Below are 20,710 nucleotides of genomic sequence, written 5' to 3'. Positions count from 1 at the left end.
TTAACCACTTAAAACATCACTTTCACCTTGCTTAGCCCATAATGTCTGTATACATAAAAATATTTTATGGGGGAAATGCTAATGATAAGAAAATGGGGCATCTTGCCTCCTCCAACACAACTCAAAATGAAACCACAACTGTTAGCACTAAAGAGCGATTCTTGCATTGTTCAGCAAAATTAACAACAAAACAGATCTTCAGCAGCAACAGTAAGTGAAAATCAAATCTATAAAACTAGAGGATCAGAGAGGCGATACCGCCTCCGAATATTGTACCACCAGCTGGAGCAAGCGCATTCGTATAGACTCCCACATACACAAAATAAGGGACACAGCCACCAGTCTTGTGCTTGACAAGCTGTAAAAATGCAATCAACAAGAATTTTCAAAATATGCAAAAAATATATATAAATAAAAATGGTACAATCAAATTTAAGTTCATCGTAAGGTAGGTCAAAGGTCAATTTCAAGGTCACAGTAAATTGCCAGTATATGACTTCCTATTCAAGTTCAATAGTAACTATGGACCTATCTCTGCCAGGTTTGGAGTTAAAAGAAAAAGAAATTAGCAGAGTTCAGTTCATGATAATAAGTAGGTCAAAGGTCAATTTCAAGGTCACAGTAAGATTGCCAGTATATGTCTTCCTATTCAAGTTCAATAGTAACTATGGACTTTTCTCTGCCAGTTTTGGAGATAAAAGGGAAGCAAAATTTGCAACGTTCAGTTCATGGTTAAAAAAGGTCAAAGGTCACAGTTAATTGCCTCTAATGACTTTCTATTCAAATTCAATAGTAACTATGGGCGTATCTCTGAAAATAAAAGCATTAAAAAGTTGCAAAGCATTAAAAAGTTGCAAAGTTCAGTTTATGGTGTAAAGTAGGTCAAAGGTCAATTTTAAGGTCACATTTAGATTGCCAGTATATGACTTCCTATTCAAGTTCAATAGTGACTATGGACCTATCTCTGCCAGTTTTGGAGATAAAAGGGAAGCAAAATTTGCAAAGTTCAGTTCATAATGAAAAGAAGGTCAAAGGTCAATTTCAAGGTCACATTTAGATTGCCAGTCTATGATCTCCTATTCAAGTTCAATAGTAACTATGGACCTATCTCTCCTAGTTTTGGAGATAAAAGGGGACAAAATTTGCAAAGTTCAGTTCATGGTGAAAAGTAGGTCAAAGGTCAATTTTAAGGTCACATTTAGATTGCCAGTATATGACTTCCTATTCAACTTCAATAGTAACTATGGACCTATCTCTGCCAGTTTTGGAGATAAAAGGGAAGCAAAATTTGCAAAGTTCAGTTCATGGTGAAAAGTAGGTCAAAGGTCAATTTTAAGGTCACATTTAGATTGCCAGTATATTACTTCCTATTCAACTTCAATAGAAACTATGGACCTATCTCTGCCAGTTTTGGAGATATAAGGGAAGCAAAATTTGCAAAGTTCAGTTCAGGCTGAAAAGTAGGTCAAATGTCAATTTTAAGGTCACATTTAGATTGCCAGTATATGACTTCCTATTCAAGTTCAATAGTAACTATGGACCTATCTCTGCCAGTTTTGGAGATAAAAGGGAAGCAAAATTTGCAAAGTTCAGTTCATGGTGAAAAGTAGGTCAAAGGTCAATTTTACGGTCACATTTAGATTGCCAGTATATGACTTCCTATTCAAGTTCAATAGTAACTATGGACCCATCTCTGCCAGTTTTGGAGATATAAGGGAAGCAAAATTTGCAAAGTTCAGTTCATGGTGAAAAGTAGGTCAAAGGTCAATTTTAAGGTCACATTTAGATTGCCAGTATATGACTTCCTATTCAAGTTCTATAGTAACTATGGACCTATCTCTGCCAGTTTTGGAGATAAAAGAGAGCAAAATTTGCAAAGTTCAGTTCATAGTGAAAAGAAGGTCAAAGGTCAATTTCAAGGTCACATTTAGATTGCCAGTATATGATCTCCTATTCAAGTTCAATAGTAACTATGGACCTATCTCTCCTAGTTTTGGAGATAAAAGGGGACAAAATTTGCAAAGTTCAGTTCATGGTGAAAAGTAGGTCAAAGGTCAATTTTAAGGTCACATTTAGATTGCCAGTATATGACTTCCTATTCAACTTCAATAGTAACTATGGACCTATCTCTGCCAGTTTTGGAGATAAAAGGGAAGCAAAATTTGCAAAGTTCAGTTCATGGTGAAAAGTAGGTCAAAGGTCAATATCAAGGTCACAGTAAGATTGCCAGTATATGACTTCCTATTCAAGTTCAATAGTAACTATGGACCTATCTCTGCCAGTTTTGGAGACAAAAGGGAAGCAAAATTTGCAAAGTTCAGTTCATGGTGAAAAGTAGGTCAAAGGTCAATTTTAAGGTCACATTTATATTGCCAGTATATGACTTCCTATTCAACTTCAATAGTAACTATGGACCTATCTCTGCCAGTTTTGGAGATAAAAGGGAAGCAAAATTTGCAAAGTTCAGTTCATGGTGAAAAGTAGGTCAAAGGTCAATTTTAAGGTCACATTTATATTGCCAGTATATGACTTCCTATTCAAGTTCAATAGTAACTATGGACCTATCTCTGCCAGTTTTGGAGATATAAGGGACTAAATGTTATAATTTTGGAGTTACCATAATGTGCCTTAAATTTCGTACAGAAAAAATTAATTAAAATAAAGAAAATGTCATTTTGGTCAAAATTCTTGAAATAGGAGGTGCTCTGAAGTTTCAGAAGTTCAAGTTTGATGAAATAATGTCATTTTTGAACACAAGTTGTCTGCTTTGCCAAGCCTTATGTTTTATTTTTCCAGAGTTCAAAATTTATTATCCATTACCGTACTGCACATTTTGCTTTTACCACCAATATGTACTTTTTGATACAGCGTAACTCGAAAACCGTATGGAATACAAAAAAAACGAGACCACCTCCAGTATTGGGCTTTACATGCAAAGTTCAGTTCATGGTGAAAAGTAGGTCAAAGGTCAATTTTAAGGTCACATTTAAATTGCCAGTATATGACTTCCTATTCAAGTTCAATAGTAACTATGGACCTATCTCTGCCAGTTTTGGAGATAAAAGGGAAGCAAAATTTGCAAAGTTCAGTTCATGGTGAAAAGTAGGTCAAAGGTCAATTTTAAGGTCACATATAGATTGCCAGTATATGACTTCCTATTCAAGTTCAATAGTAACTATGGACCTATCTCTGCCAGTTTTGGAGATAAAAGGGAAGAAAAATGTGCAAAGTTCAGTTCATGGTGAAAAGTAGGTCAAAGGTCAATTTTAAGGTCACATATAGATTGCCAGTATATGACTTCCTATTCAAATTCAATAGTAACTATGGACCTATCTCTGCCAGTTTTGGAGATAAAAGGGATGCCAGTATATGACTTCCTATTCAAGTTCAATAGTAACTATGGACCTATCTCTGCCAGTTTTGGAGATAAAAGGGAAGAAAAATTTGCAAAGTTCAGTTCATGGTGAAAAGTAGGTCAAAGGTCAATTTTAAGGTCACATATAGATTGCCAGTATATGACTTCCTATTCAACTTCAATAGTAACTATAGACCTATCTCTGCCAGTTTTGGAGATATAAGGGACTAAATGTTATAATTTTGGAGTTACCATAATGTGCCTTAAATTTCGTACAGAAAAAATTAATTAAAATAAAGAAAATGTCATTTTGGTCAAAATTCTTGAAATAGGAGGTGCTCTGAAGTTTCAGAAGTTCAAATTTGATGAAATAATGTCATTTTTGAACACAAGTTGTCTGCTTTGCCAAGCCTAATGTTTTATTTTTCCAGAGTTCAAAATTTATTATCCATTACCGTACTGCACATTTTGCTTTTACCACCAATATGTACTTTTTGATACAGCGTAACTCGAAAACCGTATGGAATACAAAAAAACCGAGACCACCTCCAGTGTTGGGCTTTACATGCTCTACAAAATGCAAAAAAGAATGGGTCTCTAGCATTAACGGTTCCCGAATTAGAGACAGTTTTCAGTTTCGGTATCTTATGGCCGCTACTCCTGTGAAAATGCACCGATTGACCCCAAATTCATGGAGATGAAAGATGACCTGAAGGGTAACACTTTCCAATAATATTATTGGTTAAGTCTGTGTGGTGTCTGAATAACAGGGCAAAAAAATTTTTTTTCGTAAAAAATTTCATTTTTTTGAAAATTTTGGCCCATTTGACCTTGAAGTAAAGGTCAAAGGTCAAATCCAAGGGTATATTTGAAATCTACACATATGACTTTTGGAAAGCCGTCTATAGAAATTTTTCCCATAACTCCTTCCGTAGGGTAGATAATTAGCATTTAATTTTGCCATTTTTAGACAAGGGTGCATTGCAATGAGTGCCACACCCAGACCCCAATACCGACAAAGCCCAAATTTTACGTGGAACGAGTTGAGATTATAGGTGACCTAAATCCATGAGATGGGTATGGGGGGCCTTACCGTCTAGGAGGAGAAGCGGTAACGGTAGCAGTCCGTCGGAGCCGGCGGAACGATCCGGACGAGACCGAAACCATGTGTACCGCCAGCGCTAACGCTGGTGGTACAATAAGATAAAGTACACTCACCTTGATAAAGTTTAGTTGGTTCCTCTATACTGACACCATTCACTGTGCATATAGCATCAGCAATGGGACTTAAAGTGACAATGCCATCCACATTATCAATATAACAGTGTTCCTTTTCCACCTCCAGACCAGAGAGCGCTAAGAAAAATGAAAACTTAATTGTAAAGTATGACAACTAAAAATAAAACTTAACTGGAAAGTCACTTCATAATAGATTTTTCCAGTTTAAAATCTGCTACTTCTGTCATAAATATTCTTTAACATCTTATAATATAAGTAACTGAAGTATGTGCATTGTATCATCCAATGTAGATTGTTTTTGCTCTTAAAGATATCATTACTTTATATACTATCACAGAAAAGGAGCACAATAAACATCTAAGCATCTACATTTAAATTCCACTACCTTAAGAAGTATTGTCAATGTGCAGATATTAATTCCATATTTCTGTTTCCTTACCTATGTCTGGCTGTACTTCTGCATCAGCTCTTCCTATTGATGTCCTCCCCTCCTGTTAATGTATACAGCATATTATATTCAGAAATAATTTAACAATTTTCTAAAACTTTTGACGCCTATTCCAAATAATGACGATTTTTGTTTAAAATCATTAGTGAGAGAGAGAGAGAGAGAGAGAGAGAGAGAGAGAGAGAGAGAATTTTTAACTCAAATTTGGAATATAACTGAGGCAAGATTTGCCCCAGAATAATTTATATCACTATTCAAAATAAAAGTGAACATCACAATTGTCAGCAGTGAATAATTATAGGACAGATTATGACATCTTACCTTCAAATGGTACAACATGATGCCTGTGCTGAGCAGATCATCATCGATTCCAATCAGGTGAGGCAACTGGGAATCCAAGACAATCCCCATCCCTTCCTTTTTTAAGGCCAGATTATTGTCTTGCTGGACAAATTAAAATGGCATCGACTTAACAACAGATATATACAATACCAAATTGTATTACAAACAAACTGTTCTTCTACTTATACAGTAAACCATCTTGAAGTTCATTTTATATGATTTAATACAAATTTAAAATCTTTAAAATTCTCCTCACGCATTATTCTAAACACTCTTCACACTTGTTTTGGTTACTGTCATTGTTATTTAGATGGGTTCAATATTACACACATTAAAAGGCAAGTTACCTGCAAGATATTCTGTGCTTCTTTCCACTTTCCTGTCCATTCTTCTGTCAACACTTTCACCTAAAAAAATGTTACAGGTGATACAAGCAAAATCTGAAAATTATGCATCAGATTGAATATGAGTAGTGTTCTCCATACAAGTTTTATTTTTTACTAAAAAGCTGACACAACAAATACTTCTATAAATCAAATTTCTAGGCTTTAATATAAGCCTTAATTTTTTTGTGTCAAACTCACTCTGGCTTCACTCTCATGTAGTCTTTCTTGAACTTTGGGCCCAGTGATGTTGTCCTGGAATGCGAAATTGCAATTAAGCAACAAGGAAGAGTAACATTAACTTAGGATGCGGTTAATTGAGGTTGCTATAGGCACCACAACACAAGAATAGCCCAAATGTGTAGTTGATTTCTCAAGAAAATTATGAATTAGGAAATTACAAATTGGAACAAGGGGACGCAACTCTTTATTCTGGATATTGTAATGTGAATGAGGGATTTAATAGAAAGGATGCAATAACTGAATGCTGGTTTGCCACTCTATTTCTTGGATAACAACAGAAAGGATAAGTTGCCTAACATTTGTAGATGAAAAATTATTAAATTTTATTTCTTAATTTTATTCTGTATTTACAAAAACTAATATTCATTTTCATGAATATTCTTCAACAAATATCTAGTTGGAAATCAATGTATTTTTGTTTAAAAGATAAGTCCAAATTTAGTTGTAATAGTTTTGTACCATAAAATCACATAAAGCCTATCTCACAAAGGAATATATGGGTACTTTAAAAGCAAAAGCATCCCTGGGAAAGTATAATTGATTTCCATACATGAAACAGCATTTGAGAGATCTAAAAACAAATGTCACAAACCCCTTCACCAGTGGTCTGTAAAATATAAATATTTTCATCAATATACATAAGTCAATATAATACATTTTATAATTAATTTTTACAGTAAAATAAAAGAAAACCAAAAAGCTTGCTATAATACCCTTAAAACCCTTTTTGTACTTAATATTGGATAAAAGAGGAAAGAGAAACATAAAATAATTGAATTCAACGGAGAGACGCCATATGTGACTCACTATGTTTCCTCCTAGCAATGCCTTCAGCCTTTCAATTTCAGCCCTCAGTTCACGGATAAGCCTCACATTTGGATCCTACAAAATCAAACAGAAAAAGTACAATTTGCAAGCAGACGATAAACAATTAATTATTGGGGAAAGTGATCAAAGTGAAGTCTAGAAATACTCTTAGATTTTAAAAACTAACAATTCAATGTCTACCCTCAATTGAATAACAACAACAACAACAAAAACAACAACAACAAAAATAATAATAACTAGAGGATCAGAGAGGCGATACCGCCTCCGAATATTGTACCACCAGCTGGAGCAAGCGCATTCGTATAGACCCCCACATACACAAAATAAGGGACACAGCCACCAGTTTTGTGCTTGACAAGCTGTTAAAATGCAATCAACAAGAATTTTTAAACTTTTGCAAAAAATATATATGGTACAATCAAATTTAAGTTCTTCGTAAGATAGGTCAAGGGTCAATTTCAAGGTCACAGTAAATTGCCAGTATATGACTTCCTATTCAAGTTCAAGAGTAACTATGGACCTATCTCTGCCAGTTTTGGAGACAAAAGGAAAGCAAAATTTGCAAAGTTCAGTTCATGGTGAAAAGTAGGTCAAAGGTCAATTTTAAGGTCACATTTAGATTGCCAGTATATAACTTTCTATTCAAGTTCAATAGTAACTACGGACCTATCTCAGCCAGTTTTGGAGATAAAAGAAAAGCAAAATTTGCAAAATTCAGTTCATGGTGTAAAGTAGGTCAAAGGTCAATTTTAAGGTCACATTTAGATTGCCAGTATATGACTTCCTATTCAAGTTCAATAGTAACTATGGACCTAACTCTGCCAGTTTTGGAGATAAAAGGGAAGAAAAATTTGCAAAGTTCAGTTCATGGTGAAAAGTAGGTCAAAGGTCAATTTTAAGATCACATTTAGATTGCCAGTATATGACTTCCTATTCAAGTTCAATAGTAACTACGGACCTATCTCTGCCAGTTTTGGAGATAAAAGGAAAGCAAAATTTGTAAAGTTCAATTCGTGGTGAAAAGTAGGTCAAAGGTCAATTTTAAGGTCACATATAGATTGCCAGTATATGACTTCCTATTCAAGTTCAATAGTAACTATGGACCTATCTCTGCCAGTTTTGGAGATAAAAGGAAAGCAAAATTTGCAAAGTTCAATTCATGGTGAAAAGTAGGTCAAAAGTCAATTTTAAGGTCACATATAGATTGCCAGTATATGACTTCCTATTCAAGTTCAATAGTAACTACGGACCTATCTCTGCCAGTTTTGGAGATAAAAGGAAAGCAAAATTTGCAAAGTTCAATTCATGGTGAAAAGTAGGTCAAAGGTCAATTTCAAGGTCACATTTAGATTGCCAGTATATGACTTTCTATTCAAGTTCAATAGTAACTACGGACCTATCTCAGCCAGTTTTGGAGATAAAAGAATAGCAAAATTTGCAAAGTTCAGTTCATGGTGTAAAGTAGGTCAAAGGTCAATTTTAAGGTCACATTTAGATTGCCAGTATATGACTTTCTATTCAAGTTCAAGAGTAACTATGGACCTATCTCAGCCAGTTTTGGAGATAAAAGGGAAGCAAAATTTGCAAAGTTCAGTTCATGGTGAAAAGTAGGTCAAAGGTCAATTTTAAGATCACATTTAGATTGCCAGTATATGACTTCCTATTCAAGTTCAATAGTAACTATGGACCTATCTCTGCCAGTTTTGGAGATAAAAGGGAAGCAAAATTTGCAAAGTTCAGTTCATGGTGAAAAGTAGGTCAAAGGTCAATTTCAAGGTCACAGTAAGATAGCCAGTATATGACTTCCTATTCAACTTCAATAGTAACTATGGACCTATCTCTGCCAGTTTTGGAGATATAAGGGACTAAATGTTATAATTTTGGAGTTACCATAATGTGCCTTAAATTTCGTACAGAAAAAATTAATTAAAATAGAGAAAATGTCATTTTGGTCAAAATTCTTGAAATAGGAGGTGCTCTGAAGTTTCAGAAGTTCAAATTTGATGAAATAATGTCATTTTTGAACACAAGTTGTCTGCTTTGCCAAGCCTTATGTTTTATTTTTCCAGAGTTCAAAATTTATTATCCATTACCGTACTGCACATTTTGCTTTTACCACCAATATGTAATTTTTGATACAGCGTAACTCAAAAACCGTATGGAATACAAAAAAAACGAGACCACTTCCAGTATTGGGCTTTACATGCTCTACAAAATGCAAAAAAGAATGGGTCTCTAGAATTAACAGTTCCAGAATTAGAGACAGTTTTCAGTTTCGGTATCTTATGGCCGCTACTCCCGTGAAAATGCACTGATTGACCCCAAATTCATGGAGATGAAAGATGATCTGAAGGGTAACACTTTCCAATAATATTATTGGTTAAGTCTGTGTAGTGTCTGAATAACAGGGCAAAAAATTTTTTTTTTCGTAAAAAATTTCATTTTTTTGAAAATTTTGGCCCATTTGACCTTGAAGTAAAGGTCAAAGGTCAAATCCAAGGGTATATTTGAAATCTACACATATGACTTTTGGAAAGCCGTCTATAGAAATTTTTCCCATAACTCCTTCCGTAGGGTAGATAATTAGCATTTAATTTTGCCATTTTTAGACAAGGGTGCATTGTAATGAGTGCCACACCCAGACCCCAATACCGACAAAGCCCAAATTTTACGTGGAACGAGTTGAGATTATAGGTGACCTAAATCCATGAGATGGGTACGGGGGCCCTTACCGCCTAGGAGGAGAAGCGGTAACGGTAGCCGTCCGGCGGAGCTGGCGGAGCAGGCGGAGCCGGCGGAACGATCCGGACGGGACCGAAACCATGTGTACCGCCAGCGCTAACGCTGGTGGTACAATAAAGGGGCCAAACATGTTAAGCAAAACATTTTCCACATTGTCCATTTGAGAGTTTTTACAGTGGATACTCTAAGATCAAAACTTAACTATTTAAATTACATTGAAATTTTAATAACAAAAAAATGTTAAATAAAACTACTGAGAGCATGTAACATAGAATAACAGCATATAATGCAAATATTAAAAAAAAATTTGCTTGTTTCATTGAAAGAAAAAGTGAAGTCAACACCATTCAATTCTTTCTACCAACCTCATTAACAGTAGGCTTGTTGATGATGTTCTTTGCTCGGTTGGCATATCTCAGAGTACTGAGGGTCTCTCCATAGTTGACGCTTGAAGGGGAAATAGCTTATAAAGAAATAAAAATTAAGTTAATTACTTAACAAAATCAAGTATTCCAGTTTTTTTCTAGTATGAGGAATATGACAAGCCTATCAAAAAAATGCAGGTGGATAACTGTAAATGATTTCATAAGATGTTATGTTGGTATAAAGTTAAATAAAAATGGTTATGGCAGGGAATTTCTTACAAAATTTTTGTCAAATAATTTGTACATCAACTTACTAGCTATCATAACAGTTTTTGCATTGCCTCCCAAGCTGTCCTTTAGTAACCACGTTAATACAGAATCTCGATATGGCACAAACACATTGCGGCTCTTGGGACCCTTTTCTGACATATCAGCTGAAATATATATATAAACATGTAACGTACAATAATGCATAACATACCACAATGTAAATAACTAAAATTGATACATAATTAGCATTGAAAATGATCTTATATCCTGGAATGAGGTCTGATTAAACTCAAAACTATTAACAGATATCACCACCACACGCATTATAAGTCCATGATATAACTGCTGATATTTTCACAGAGAAAAGAACACATATTATCATTCAATGCTACACAACGACAATTTTGGAACTTCTGATGTTATTTTTGAGTACATTGACATTCAGGTATTAAAATATTAAAAAAAACAATGATTGGCTTTTGCTTATTTTGCAATATGTACTTCTGCAGACCTCAGCAATGTCAACAATTATATAATATTCACTGACATCTCAGAAACTGAATCTCCCTCTCTCATCACTAATGACTCACCAAGAGTTGATATTACATTCCCTAGTGTCACTAGAGACTTGTTAATGCTAGCACCTTCTTTCAGTCTTTGACCAGTAGCACCTGTGGCATCAGCACGTTCACTAAAACACAATTAATTAAAGAGATTTTTTTAATTGGACAGATTATCAGCATTAGGATTTAAAGCCAGTCTCTTGAGTGAAATTAAACACAGACATGTATTTATTATATGCCTTTAAGGTATATTGTATATTTTGTTAAAATTATTAATCTTATTACCTTCCAGCTAAATCAACCAAGTGAATTTTACTCTGCGTCTCACTGGGCATGTTTTTGTCAAACTTGGCCTATAATCCAAACATGTTAGATTAAATGGGTAATTAGTTAATCCTTATATGCAAAATAATAATAATAATAATAATAATAATAATACAGGGAATTCTTCCCTTCTGCAAATTATTTTCTACGTTCAGGTGAGAAAATTTTGATACAATCTTTAAAAATTACTAAGAGATCAAATTCAAGTACTTTTCAAGAACAAAAAGGATGGAATACAACCCCTTTTCAAGGATAATAGCAATTTCAAGCACTTTTAAAGGCTATATTTTTAGTATTGTTAATGTTATTACCTGTAGAAATCTGACTGTGAATATTGCATGTGACCTACTACTTGTGTCATTCATCAAGGTAGAAGCTGTAGTACGCACTGCATTGCCCTTTGCCATCATTTCCTCAATGTCCTCATAGTTCATCACAACATGTGAGGACAGGTCTGTGGACATCAATAAGAAATACAAGAAGCGATTAGTCCAACAAGTTTTAACCTTATGAATTTAATTAAACATAGTCATTCACAAATACACAAGACACTTGAAAATTAACTAATGTTGCCTAATAGACATTTGAATCTCCTTTTATTTATTTGACTATAAGATAAACAGCTATAGGAGAATGTAACTGGTGTGATTGTGCTGAAGTATTCACCTTGTACATAAGGTCCATCCTTGGGGTGTTCCCTCACACGCAGCATATGTGTGGGCTGACCTGCTTTCTGATTTCGTAACAAGTCACGGACTTTTTCATTGTATATTTCTAAGTAGCTACAAAATAAAGAAAGAAATCATAGTATTTTACATAGTTCAAAGCTGAAAACCTGCTATATATTTATTTCATATTTTAGTTGCATATGAAATATAAATCAGTGATAGTATTTTTACTACAGTTTCTCTTTACCTGACTTCTGTGCGATATGTTATTCCTTCTTCATCTTTATTTTTGTTCATTCTTTCAAAAAGGCCCTGAAAAGAATAAAACTTTTAATGAATCTTTATAGCTAACAAAAATCTTACTGGGCCTCTCACTTACACTGAATTGAATAAACATAAATGTTCTAATAATCACTTCTACAATGAGTGCACAATAAAACTTCTACAAACAAACATCGACATGGACCGTTCAAGAACCAAAAATTACAACTTTTAAACATCCTTATATCTTCCAAATGATCACATGCAGACATCCATATCAACATTATTTCTACTAGTGAATCTGTCACCAAAACTAGAAAATTTAACTTCAGTAAACTTTACAGTAAACATATAAAAAATTTACAGTAAACAGACAAATCCTGGTAGGAAATGAAACTTATTCCACAGTGTGTTAACCAAGTGATGTCTTTGAACAGGTTAACTGCCCTACAGATGACTCTTGAATGAACACTTCACACTGGTTAGATTACTTTATTGAATATTTGGATGTTGATCACTCAGGTTATCAAGACAATAGCAGTTTTACAATGATAACGGAACAAAGAAAGTCACATGGCTAAAATTACAAAGATCATGTCTTGGATAATCCATTTACCAGATTTAAAAAAGGCCAAATTAATGACAGATCTGCCTGAAGGAATGAAATATGCATATCATTAATATAAAGAAATAGTTTACATCAAATATAAAAGAAATGAAGAATTCTTATTTGACACATGTCAAAAAAAAAAAAAAAAAAGGTACTGGTCACTACTTTATACTTTATCCATAAGTTGGATCTATAAAAATTTTTCTTATATCATTTTCTAATGTTAATTTCACATTAAAATTTTATTGCTACCTTTAAGCACTCACCTCACAAATTCTAGGAGTTAGGCCAACATCATCCTGTAATCAGAATAAAAATATATGAGCACAGATAAATCTGAATGCATTCATAAATTTACCATATATTAATAATTTAATGCATGTGTGTGTGTGTGTGTGTGTGTGTGTGTGTGTGTGTGCACGCGCGTGCATGCGTGCGCACCATCATGGTGTGTATGTGTGTTAAATCTGTCAGATAATAAAAACAAACAGAAAAAAACACACAAACCTATTTAGTGGCTCCTGATTAGTCATCCAATTAATTATTGATCATACGAATAACATTATACAGATGTCTAAGAATGCATACAGTCTAACTACTTGATTAACACCACGATAATCACTTACATGGTTTCCCATCATAGTGTAGCTTTTGCCAGATCCTGTTTGCCCATAAGCAAAGATACAGGCATTGTACCCTTCAAAAGCTGAACTGATCACATCATTGCCCAAATCTTTCATTACCTGAAATCAAGATACATATACATAAATAGAATTTTGAATGACACAACTTTTGTTAATGTTCAAATTATGTTGGATAATCAAATCACAAGGTTGACACTATGCACTATTTACACACATGCATGCATGCAATTAAGCATACACATATACATACACATATACACACACATATACATACACATTCATATAGACACTCACAGACAATAGGTGGATTGTTCACATTTCTGTTCATAATAGCCTCTTAGGATACTTGAAGACACTTATCAATTCTATATGTATGCAGTATTGTACAGACAATACAGGTACCTGACTGAAGAATCACCTCATTCTCACAAACATGCAGGTATCATTATCATTTACAGACAACCACCTGATATCACATATGTAATAATACTGCTGCACCTTCCTTCAATATTCAATATGTGTATAAACCTAGTACTGCACTTCAACAACCTAGACAACATGCAATCACTTCTTTCAACTTATCACATAACTACTCATGTGTGTACTTTGATCATTCATTCATCCAGGTTTAAAAATTATTCATGTTAGAATTAGAAATAAATTACTTGGACCCTGGGATCATGATAGCAGATTTTTTTAAAATTCCCAGTCTCTTTTTTGTCATCATTTCTGAACTTTGCACAAATTGATAAATAATTTTCAAATAAAACTGAAACTGTTTTTGTTTTTTTTTTATTTAATCTTTTTTGTAATATAACACAAATGTTCTGATTATGTATTCTGGCTGCCACAATAATTTACTCTGGTCCATGCTACAGATGCAATGTAAGGAGGTTGACTACATTGTAGCATTCCGTGTCCACAAGAAATATTTAAGCAATCAATTCATCATGCTGTAATGGAACATTCCTAGCCCCATGTATGTGTTCATGACTAGGAAATGACTAAAATCCAACTTGCACATAGGCATAACTGAACACAAGCTTTATATCAGAAGATCACAAAAAATGTCTCATCAAATATGCCACATATACTGACAGTCAATGAAAACGCATCAGAAAACTTTCTTGTACTTTTTTACCGAGAATTGATTCCAACCATAAAAACGAGTACAAATGCACTTCTATGGTCATAAGAGAGTGGGCTGACCACCATTTCATATTTCACATATTTCACATGAAAACTGTTATTTTCTTAATGTGTCAAAGGAACTTAAAATATTACTTGATAAATAAATGATGCATTTTCATTGACTCTCAGTATATTTATATCCATACCTGCTCCTGTGATACATAGTGTTTGTCCTTTTTATCAACAGACCAATAGGAGTAGTCATAACTGAATGCCTTCGCCCTCTCTCTGCTGTGATCACCCTCTCCTCTATCATTTAACTCTGGAATCTGGAATGAAGAACCAGGGTTAACTTAATTTAATTTGCAAGTATACTTCAGCATAGTGTGCATCTGTGTATCACACATGTATGCTAGCAAACAATAATTAATGTAGGCACACACACAAATTTCAAATTTATGTGGATATGAAACATTAAGATTTTGCTTAACTTATACATTGGCTCCATACACTGATATAAAAGCGTATAATGATGGATTTAAATGTTGTGAGAGGATGTTATGTGATGTGACATATTTTATTGATCACTGCATACAGCAGCAAAAAACTCTAACTGAAAAATGATAACTAGTGCAAAAAAAGGTGTACTGCTGCTGTTAATTACCTTTGGGTTGCTGATGATTGTTTTCTTTCCTTCCATTTTTATGATAAATTCAGACTCCAAATCTATTTCCCTAAAAATGAAAATGTACTATCTGAATATCAATGAAATCAATCAAAGGTACACAAAAAATAACAATATTCCTTTATACTACTAAAAAGATGTAAGCAACTGATGAAAATTATACAAGTATATTCTATCAATCAAAAAATAATTTAAATTAGCTTCTCTTTGTACCTTTCCATAGCTGGATGACAGATCTTTTTATTTACAAATATTTAGAACTGAACCAGCTTTGATTATAAATCCTTTATTGCAGCTAGTAGTCAAACTTCACAAATGAAAATCGTGGAATAATGCTTGTTTAAGCCAGAATACAATATTTACTTAATCACAAATATGTATTTCATGCACTGGGCTATACAATAACAACCTTGCAATTTGTACATGATCAAAAAGGTTCAACTGGTTGCTAAATATTTAAATCTTTATGACTTATACCATACTAAAAACTTACTACAGTTTCAAAATAGGAATACCTATAAATATAAATATCTTTGTTACATGATGCTTAGTTACATGATGCTTAGTTAATTATTCATTAATTAATAATTATTTGTTATTCCTAGACAGAATTTCAAACAATTCTAGTCCAATCATCAATGAGATAACATATTAACACCTTGTGATTATAAATGCCTCCGACTATTCCAGACATAAAAAAACTGAGCTGGTTGTGATTTAACCTCTAAGTGTTACGTTCGGAGAAAAATAATACTGCTCATCAATCTAAACGCCCATTCGTCACCAGTTCTTATAATTTATCATAAACAAAATCATTTGCTTTTCTAAAGGATATACAGTCAAATAAAAACAGTTATCTTGATGTAATAAAACTATAATGCTGATGCAACCATTATTAGTTTCCAAAATTATTAAAACACAAAGATCTATGAAGAGTCCCATGAGGTTTGAAAACTAGGGCAAATCCAGGTGTTGTCTGCAGCAATGCAAGGCTCGAGCTATATATGATCAGATTACTACTGACTGTACTTTTAACACGTTACAAATTAGCTGTACTAACGATCGCCATATCTACCATAAAAAGGGACTTTTAAAACAAACCTTTTATTCATCGGGCGGACCCGAACAGCGACTCTTACTGAAGCCATGGTGGTACAATTTAAGAAATACACGTTGATAGCGACTAGTTGTCGTATTATTTTGACATCTTTGTTGACTCACATGACACCCGCTGGTAGCCTCGTTTCTAAACGAACTTTTACAAGATAAGCTTGAATATTTGTATTTTAATATTAAAATATTTGCTTTGATATAGCATTTATACAAAGAAAAAAGGACATGGTGTTCATCTTTTCTGTCTATTGTACATGAAATAATTAGAGGCTTATCACAATTTGTCACACACTGAAATAAAAGGAGACACCCGGGAACCTACAAGATGTCAGCGCCCGTGGAGAGAGCAGGGTCAGCTTTTAAATTTCCAATTTTTGATAATATAATGGAAAACTTAATATTGCATTATTAATTATTGTTGCATGCTTGTGGTCTGACAGCAGGGGTAGATATGGGGGATTTACTTACTGGTTTACTGTGTCAATTACGCCTTGAAATGATACGTGTGTTGGTGGCCTGGACATGCGTTAAGGATATTGTAACCCTTTCTTGTCATCCAGATACCGAAAATAAATTTTTCCCTGCATCTAATTATTTAGTAATGCACCCATCTTTTTGTTGATTTAAAACAATGAAAAAAACCTCGAAAATATAAAATATTGGCGTTTATATTTTTTCGTTGCAATGCATATGCATAGCCAACTCAATTAATCGTCAGTTTAAGGCCTTTCTATTTTGAGGTGAGATGGCAATCGGTATGGGGAGTAACTTTATCCCTGAACAAAACTTTATCACGAAAATTGGCAGAGTTGACCAGTAGTGTATAGGCTACAATCCATTGCCGTCATTTTGGTTAAAATGTTTGTTATAACTAATATGGTTATTAGCCCCTAATTACCTATATTTTCATTAATCAAAGTCATTATTCTGCTTTATCAATGATAAAATCTGTACTAAGACTTATAAGGAAAATTGCTGGCATGGTTTTGGAGTACTGAAAGGTGTCATTAAATCAGCATACATGCATGTACCTGTAATAGTTTATTAATTTAGTCATTGAACACTGAAGATTTATTTATTACCAAAAAAATGTATGTAAGGCAGCGTAAATAAGTACATTTGCATGAAAAGTGACAATATACTTAAAAATCTACTTTATTCAGGCTTTAGCTGGGCCACAGGGGTATGCACATGGTACCATATGCAGTATGCTCCCCAACTTTTATACACATGGGTCTTGGATTTGCAAGCTATGTTTTTTAATTCAGTTATATGCGCTGACTTGATCACTGCCTCTGCCATTGAAATAAATTACTCTTGGTCTAGTAGTTTTGCATTTTACATTTTTACATGTTCACCACTCTGTATTGACCTCTGCTCTCATTATATTTGAATAGGTTCAAAGGTTCTTGGAAAGACTTAAATCATTACGTAAAATTTTCAATGAATTATTTTGAATGGCAAATTAATGGCAAAGTCACCACATTAATGAATTTAGAAAAACATGGAAAATCAATTTGTCTCGAAATTTTGGGAAGGGGGGATACTCTCTTGTTTCTTATTGCGGTACATATTTGGGTATTTATATGAACAAAAAATTCTACCCTGTGCTCTCCTTATTCAAGAGTGTATGCTTATTAACAAGTCTAAGGTTCCTGTGCGCTATCATTTTGATGTATCAATAATGTGGGCAATTACTAGTATTATAATTTTGTTAGGGGGAATAACAATTTTGCAGGGACTTAAAGAGATGACCCTGACAGAAAGCATTAAATTAGATTATTTCAGAGTACAATTTCTTTTGATTGAACTGTAAATAATGTACATTTTTCAGGCTTTCAGGCCCGAGAATGCAACGCTTTGTCTGTGTGGAATGTGGAATGCCAGCTGTGGAGCTTTATAGAGATTTTAAAGGAGGGGTAATGAAAATATCTCACTGTGTAAGTAACGGGAGCATAATGGAACAGCCTGAGCCTTTATCATGAACAGATTTTAAAAAGTTCTTGTATTCTTATTTTTATATAAATTGATCAGTTTTAATTCAATTAAATTTTTTCACTTATTTATTTTTTTCTTTGTTTGTTTATTTATTAATAACATTTATATATCTGTTTATTTTTGTTCAGAAAAGAATATGATTGTACAAACAAAAACCGTGTATAAAAATGTTCTGTAGATAGTAGCAGAGCTACATGCACAGATGAACTATTTATCCATTCATTTTAGGATCATTGTACCAAAGTGGTGGACAAATATGTTGAATATGACTCAACCATAGTTTTCCTAGATATGTTGCTCCTTAAAACTCAAGCCTATAGACATGTTCTTCTAAATGCAGATTCCAAGGTGAGAGAAAAGCTTATGACAGCACTGTCAGTGAGTGTATCATCTGAGACACTGGTCCGCAAGAATATTATGGAATATTCAACGTATCATACATACTTATGTTCTTTAACATTATTGCAGCATTTTTTAAAAAGCAATTGAACCAGTCATGTTTAATTCTTAATTTCTTCATATTTTGAAATGAAAATAATATGTATGTTGTCAATTTTTTATTAATTGATGTGATGTACAAAATTTCTTTATCACAGGTTATCACTCTCCAATAAAGAACATGGCATGATTGTGTGATTTTAATATTATAATATAACTTTGTCACTTCCCCTGTGACAGAGTTATTGATGATGCAGCAGAACACTACATTGATAGTAAGAAATGAATTGTTAAAGACTTTCATTTTTCTGTAGGATTAATTTAACCTTTTTAATCAATTGGTATATTGATTGTCACAATTTAGATTTCAGGATCAGAGTTTTAGAAATGATTGTGTTTACATTATACAAGAAATTTGGAAGTACAAAACTGACTCCTTCTAAAGTTTCACTTTATTCACTTATTCTAGAATCATTGGAAATTTGCTGTTTTGTTCCTCTTAACTGATGCATATACAAAATGGACTTTCCTGCGTATTCATGGTGTTTCTATGCAAGACAAGCATAGCGATACAGTACTGTATGCTGCATTAGAGTTGAACTTTCATAAAGCTCTAATTATGTCATGTTTTGGTGAGTATCCCTGGCTACAGGTCTGTTAAAAGGAATTTATTTTCAAGGTCTTCACTAGATGACCACATTGATTTGTGTCTTAGAACTGAAACTTTTTTACTCAAAATCTATATGAACTTATCTTTTCGGATTTCTTGCCAAGCTTTTTTTTTTGTCTGTTCACTAATGGAATCAAAATGGTATGAAACATTGAAAATAACAGAAAATATCTAATTAATGCAGAGAAGTTACCAATTTTTTTTCAGAAGCACTAATCTTCTACATGACGGTCTATATATGCTTGAAAATCCTTATTAGTTCTCTGTGGAGAGATAGGAGAACATGCATACCACGGTGAGTTGTCCTGCACATGGTATCACCAACTGCTGCAATGCATTTTGACATATTACAAGATGTACTAGTACACATGTATATCTTTAATATCTGATTATCACCTTGTATTATTGAAATATACATCAGGTTTTATATCTCTATATTTTCCTCCTCTTCTTCCTTCTGCATAACCCACTCGGACTATTTTTGATTTTTGATGAATGGATGCATCACATAGACATTTTATGAAGTGTTAGGTTTTACTTACAATTTTAGGTTAAACCTGATATTGGGAGGGATTTTATTGTCCAATTTTGGGAAACTGCTGGTAATTCCTGCAACAATTTGGGGTCAAGCTGATAATCCAACATATATCCTTGTGATTAGGATATTTCTCATTGCTTCCAATGTGCAAGCTTGTAAAGGTAAGAACCAAAGGCGAACATATATTGGTCTGCTGGCTTATTTCTCATAAGATCTGCAAGATATCATTGATGAATTATTTTGATTTCTAAAATCATGATCTTCATCAAACTGTTTCTCATCAGCCCTCAGTCTCCGGATTTAAAAAAAAAAATGTATTTCAATACTCACTACTTACTGAGGTCCATCACTCTAACTAAGACTGCATTCCCACAGATTTTTAGATTGATCTATCCCCGTGGGGAGTCTCACTAGATTGCTGTCAGCTGAGCTAGCTTAAATGTCTGTCCCGCTTACTAAAAGCTGTAAGGGGGTAATTAACTTCCATGCGGTCGGCTGACAGCAATTTAGCGTGAACCCCCTGATCCAGATGGATCGATGTAAATCTGTGCGAACCCAGTCTAACAATGCTACGTTTAAAAGATAAATAATGATTTTGATTCTTATAATGTGTATTCTGACATTGTGTTTTTCTCTAGTTTCAGTATGTATTATATCTGATCATTTTGAGTTTTATTTTCAGTTTTGTGTAGATCAAGCCGTCTGAGTGCAGCACTGATCATCTCTTTGTCATACTTAGCACAGTATGCTTTCACTGTGTTATGGTGTGAACAATTTAAACAATGGTGTGCAACCTAGTGAGTACAAGCTTTCTGTTACACAAAAACTGGAGCCAAATCTTTTAACTTTTTT

General features: G+C 33.6%; 2 protein-coding genes across 7 annotated transcripts in view; one reads left to right on the top strand and one right to left on the bottom strand.

Annotated features, from left to right (window-relative positions):
* Positions 1 to 16,704, bottom strand: part of LOC106170824 (kinesin-like protein KIF16B) — a 26,408-nt gene extending 9,704 nt beyond the window's left edge. For 2 of the 6 annotated variants that reach the window (XM_087004353.1, XM_087004357.1), the window contains exons 1-18: positions 16,683 to 16,704; positions 15,081 to 15,150; positions 14,623 to 14,745; positions 13,268 to 13,384; positions 12,908 to 12,940; positions 12,018 to 12,082; positions 11,769 to 11,884; positions 11,414 to 11,556; positions 11,064 to 11,131; positions 10,806 to 10,906; positions 10,260 to 10,379; positions 9,946 to 10,043; positions 6,818 to 6,892; positions 5,969 to 6,022; positions 5,732 to 5,791; positions 5,364 to 5,486; positions 5,034 to 5,085; positions 4,574 to 4,711 (exon numbers count right to left, since the gene is read on the bottom strand). In XM_087004353.1, the coding sequence (XP_086860479.1) occupies positions 4,574 to 4,711; positions 5,034 to 5,085; positions 5,364 to 5,486; positions 5,732 to 5,791; positions 5,969 to 6,022; positions 6,818 to 6,892; positions 9,946 to 10,043; positions 10,260 to 10,379; positions 10,806 to 10,906; positions 11,064 to 11,131; positions 11,414 to 11,556; positions 11,769 to 11,884; positions 12,018 to 12,082; positions 12,908 to 12,940; positions 13,268 to 13,384; positions 14,623 to 14,745; positions 15,081 to 15,116 (1,522 nt within the window). In that variant the 5' untranslated portion in view covers positions 15,117 to 15,150; positions 16,683 to 16,704. Of the gene's footprint in view, positions 1 to 4,573; positions 4,712 to 5,033; positions 5,086 to 5,363; positions 5,487 to 5,731; positions 5,792 to 5,968; positions 6,023 to 6,817; positions 6,893 to 9,945; positions 10,044 to 10,259; positions 10,380 to 10,805; positions 10,907 to 11,063; positions 11,132 to 11,413; positions 11,557 to 11,768; positions 11,885 to 12,017; positions 12,083 to 12,907; positions 12,941 to 13,267; positions 13,385 to 14,622; positions 14,746 to 15,080; positions 15,151 to 15,314; positions 15,338 to 15,759; positions 16,024 to 16,202; positions 16,347 to 16,682 lie in introns of those variants that run through there. The other 4 variants (XM_087004355.1, XM_087004354.1, XM_087004358.1 and 1 more) reach the window with 4 other exon arrangements.
* LOC106176451 (protein ARV1-like) lies at positions 16,383 to 20,710 on the top strand. Its single transcript, XM_087004371.1, has 7 exons — positions 16,383 to 16,565; positions 18,049 to 18,154; positions 18,441 to 18,560; positions 19,120 to 19,282; positions 19,528 to 19,615; positions 19,871 to 20,019; positions 20,541 to 20,710. Exons 1-7 carry the CDS (start codon positions 16,540 to 16,542, stop codon positions 20,654 to 20,656), a joined length of 768 nt encoding a protein of 255 aa, XP_086860497.1. The 5' UTR covers positions 16,383 to 16,539; the 3' UTR covers positions 20,657 to 20,710.

The sequence above is a fragment of the Lingula anatina genome, chromosome 2, assembly GCF_051362555.1.
Source record: "Lingula anatina isolate TDL-2025a chromosome 2, LinAna3.0, whole genome shotgun sequence".
In the NCBI taxonomy this organism is placed as follows: domain Eukaryota; kingdom Metazoa; phylum Brachiopoda; class Lingulata; order Lingulida; family Lingulidae; genus Lingula; species Lingula anatina.
The sequence above is the reverse complement of the archived record's forward strand: the minus strand, read 5'-3'. Positions and strand labels throughout refer to the sequence as shown.